General features: G+C 37.7%; 1 protein-coding gene and 1 pseudogene across 2 annotated transcripts; one reads left to right on the top strand and one right to left on the bottom strand.

Moving 5' to 3' along the window:
- Positions 1–847: 847 nt before the first annotated feature.
- On the top strand, positions 848–2,289 carry LOC145907456 (uncharacterized; annotated as a pseudogene). The gene is made up of 2 exons (XR_014402880.1): positions 848–941; positions 1,032–2,289. The product of XR_014402880.1 is annotated as an uncharacterized LOC145907456 (transcript).
- A 90-nt stretch (positions 2,290–2,379) lies between these two features.
- LOC145907458 (uncharacterized) lies at positions 2,380–3,931 on the bottom strand. The gene has a single exon (XM_082994862.1). It carries the CDS (start codon positions 3,758–3,760, stop codon positions 2,771–2,773), a length of 990 nt encoding a protein of 329 aa, XP_082850988.1. The 5' UTR covers positions 3,761–3,931; the 3' UTR covers positions 2,380–2,770.
- Between the last annotated feature and the right edge of the window lie 252 nt (positions 3,932–4,183).

The following is a 4,183-nucleotide window of genomic DNA, read 5'->3' as shown; positions in this document are numbered from 1 at the left end:
AAAATTTCGTAACATCGCGAAATATATTTTCACTGCGCGAAATATATTTTCACTGCGCGAAATATTTTTTCACCGCGCGAAATATATTTTCACTGCGCGAAATATATTTCGACCGCTACAAATAAAATTTCGTAACATCGCGAAATATATTTTCACTGCGCGAAATATATTTTCACTGCGCGAAATATTTTTTCACCGCGCGAAATATATTTTCACTGCGCGAAATATATTTCGACCGCTACAAATAAAATTTCGTAACATCGCGAAATATATTTTCACCGCGCGAAATATATTTTCACTGCGCGAAATATATTTCGACCGCTACAAATAAAATTTCGTAACATCGCGAAATATATTTTCACTGCGCGAAATATATTTCGACCGCTACAAATAAAATTTCGTAACATCGCGAAATATATTTTCACTGCGCGAAATATATTTCGACCGCTACAAATAAAATTTCGTAACATCGCGAAATATATTTTCACTGCGCGAAATATATTTCGACCGCTACAAATAAAATTTCGTAACATCGCGAAATATATTTTCACTGCGCGAAATATATTTTCACTGCGCGAAATATATTTCGACCGCTACAAATAAAATTTCGTAACATCGCGAAATATATTTCGACCGCTACAAATAAAATTTCGTAACATCGCGAAATATATTTCAACCGCTACAAATAAAATTTCGTAACATCGCGAAATATATTTTCACTGCGCGAAATATATTTCTTGTGACGCAAAATGTAGTGACTGGCCAGGTTCTCGTTGATTTCACTCCGTTCGTATTTTTGCACGACGGGTGACCGTCTATATCAGCTAAGTAAGCATTTACCTACTCCTGTTGTTGGCAGGGACTGTTCAACTGAATGAATTGTTTAAATTGTGATCACTATGTGGGACTTGATCATTCATTTTGTACCAATTGTGGCCATGGTAAGTGTGTTTGTATTGTGTATTTCCAGTTGGCCTACATTCATTGCAATTTTGTTATTTCGGTTTGGACAATACAATTTTTCCTTGCAGGGACCACCTTTGATGAAACACACCTCATCACCCACTACTTTCAACTAGGATATGAACACTCTGAAATTTTGCATTTGTTGCAAAATTACCACAATGTAACTTTCAGTTTGAGAACCTTGAAAAGACGCTTACAAGAAATGGGGCTGCATAGACGTGGTGCTTGGCAAAAAGATCCGAATATTATAAATGATGCTGAAAAACGAATCAAAGAAATTTTAGAAGGTCCATCTTCATGTGGGGGGTACCGTTCTGTGTGGCATGGTTTGGAGATGGAGGGTTTGAGAGTTCCAAGATCCTTTGTTGCAGAAGTTTTGAATAAAATTGATCCTGATGGCTGTGAACTCAGGAGGGGCCATCGTCTGAAGCGCAGAGAGTATAACAATCCAGGGCCCAATTATGCCTGGCATATAGATGGTTATGATAAATTAAAGCCATTAGGTTTTTCCATACATGCAGCCATTGATGGTTTTAGTCGTAAGGTCCTATGGCTTCATGTTATACGCTCCAATAAATGCCCACACACTATAGCTTCCATGTACCTTAGAACTGTTTCACATGTACAAGGTTGTCCAGTGCAAATTGTGTCTGATTTGGGCACAGAAAATGGGATATTGGCAGCAGCACAGTGCTTTTTCAGAAACAGTATCAATGCACATCGATACGTTCCTTCACCAAGGAATCGGAGAATTGAAAGTTGGTGGTCAACATTGTGCAAGTTTCTTACTTCTTGGTGGTGAAACTTTTTTGGTGATCTCGAGTTTAAAGGTGTTGTTGATTATTCACTTCCTTTAAGCAAGGAGTGTGTGTGGTATTGCTTCTCCAAAGTGACTTAAATTTTGTAATGGATCACTGGAATAGTCATCGAATACGAAAATCAAGACACAATGTTATAGCTGGTCGCCCAAATTTACTTTACTTAATGCCAGAAAGGTATGGTGGAAGAGCAGACATGATAAATGCAGTCTCACAAGAGAAATTTCAAGTGGTGTGCAATGATATTTCCCCACCCGAAGAAGTGAACGAATATGAGGAATATTTTGACTATGTTCGAACTGAACTTGGATTTGTCATGCCAACTTCCTGTGCAGAAGCACTGGCAATGTACAAAGGGATAATGGAGGTTGCAAAAGAATAAAAAGTCAAAGTACACAGCCATTTATGCATGTTTGTACTTCAGTATATTGAACTTTGTTGTTAGTGCAAGTATGCTAATTGTCAAATTACATCAACAAACACAGGCAACTTTGTGAAAAATTGTTTTTTTACTCACTGATTAACCATCAGCGTACTGCACTACTAGAATCTAAAAGAGGTGGTTTGTAAATGCTAGGATACAAATCGAATTTTTTTCCCATTGTATTGCGAACAGATGATGGAATAGAAAAGTGTGAAAGACAGCATGCAGTGTAAATGAAGAAAAGTGAGTGCATAAATATACAGTGGCAAGTAGCAGTGGCACAAAAATCTCACAATTATGCAGCAGTACCTCAAAAATGCAATAGTAAGTGTCAGGTAAAAACAATTTTGGTATAAAAGGATGAAATAAGTTTCACCAAAACAAACAGGAGGCAGTTGAATAAAAAAATAAAACACTAATTTTGCTTCGACAATGCTGACAGTCACGAACACAATAGTGAGTACGTAAAAAATATAAATTGCTGTTTTGCCATATAACACTTGAAACATGCAATAAAGTGACAACTACTTATGAATACAAACAATGAAATAGAATAATTTTTTCAATGTAAACCAAATGCCTGGCCATTGGACATTGCTGTAATAAAGATTGATTTGAAATCTTGAAGTTCTTCCATATGTTTTGTAGGGAGCGTAATTGTTTTCGCACATGCGCCAACAACAGGAAAACAGATTGTGTGGTTTGGGTTGTTGCTCATGCAGTCATGATTAAATTCCACAGATATGGACAAACTGTCACCAAATATTGGCCTATGTTTTTGGCCTGTTAGCCAACCTAGCACACCAGCTGGAGTACAATCAGCTGCTGCAGTCATTGTCTCTCCAATATTTTCTACATTGACTTCATTTTCACTGTTAGTACAGCAGTAAGCCAAAACCTCTTCTGTGGGGGCACGAATACAGTTATCCTCAATATAGTTCAAGAAATCTTGAAAGTTATCCATTATCTTCTCCTCTACGCACCGCTTTGTGGAATTTTTTGAGGAATATTGCGGTTGCAGTAAACTTGACACATAATTGGCATCAACAGTCAATTTGCCTGGAATGAATAATGGTGCAAAAAGTAAGGCATTATTTTTGACAACATTGAACAAACCAAACAGACTCAGCCCTGAAGCAAACTCTTTGAGGTAGCAAAGCCGCTTATTAGTGATGCTTACCATGATTGTGCGACTAATTTCACTAGCGCTATCAATATTGATTTTGCCTGTGTATCCATTTTCTGTAATTATGTCAGTATGAACAAGTGGGTCAGCACAAACTCTCTGTATCAGTTGAACTTCATTCTCAGTAAAGTGTTGGTCAAGATTTAGTTTGGTTATATCAACTGAATCCATGTTAGCAAGAATTGTGAACACATTTGGGTGTAAGCAATGTGGAGCTGGCCCACCTTGCACCAAACTTGCAGCTATTATTTCACCACATGCTTTGAAATGTCCATTTTGGACATGAAGCATGGAGTCAACTGAAATACTCACATGGAAACCATCCACAAGATGCCATGTCGATTCTATCAATTGATTCCCAAACATTTAAAACTGTACACAATAATTAAAGCAGATAATTTAATTCCTTTTTCTCTGCTTTCGAGTGTTTTTTCAACGTTGAATTTAAATTCATCCAAACTTTTTTTCGGGTAAGGTATGTAAACATACGTTGCCCAATTCCCGCGCTCATGGGGAAACGACCGGATTCGACCTCGGTGTTCCTGGGGTTTCAACGACTTGGTGTCTCCAAACAATGAAGAAATAGCATGCGGTAAAGGCAAATTCACTTTGGTGCCAGCTTGATCTACTTGCGTAAATTGCTCGTCGTTATCGCTAAAATCAGAATCACTACCGTAAGCGTCACAAAGCGAAGCCAAGGCCGACATTTTTTGACCAGAAATCAGTTTTCAAACTGGCACTTTTTAATCAAATATAAGGGAAAGCACCCGAAAAACCATTGAAGCGTGC

This window comes from Ascidia mentula, chromosome 6 (genome assembly GCF_947561715.1).
Source record: "Ascidia mentula chromosome 6, kaAscMent1.1, whole genome shotgun sequence".
Taxonomy (NCBI): domain Eukaryota; kingdom Metazoa; phylum Chordata; class Ascidiacea; order Phlebobranchia; family Ascidiidae; genus Ascidia; species Ascidia mentula.
This window is presented reverse-complemented; position numbering and strand designations above follow the sequence as displayed.

What these genes read in the sequence shown, in the direction of transcription:
- LOC145907458 (XM_082994862.1), bottom strand. Translation starts at nt 3,760, where the DNA reads ATGTTTGGGAATCAATTGATAGAATCGACATGGCATCTTGTGGATGGT.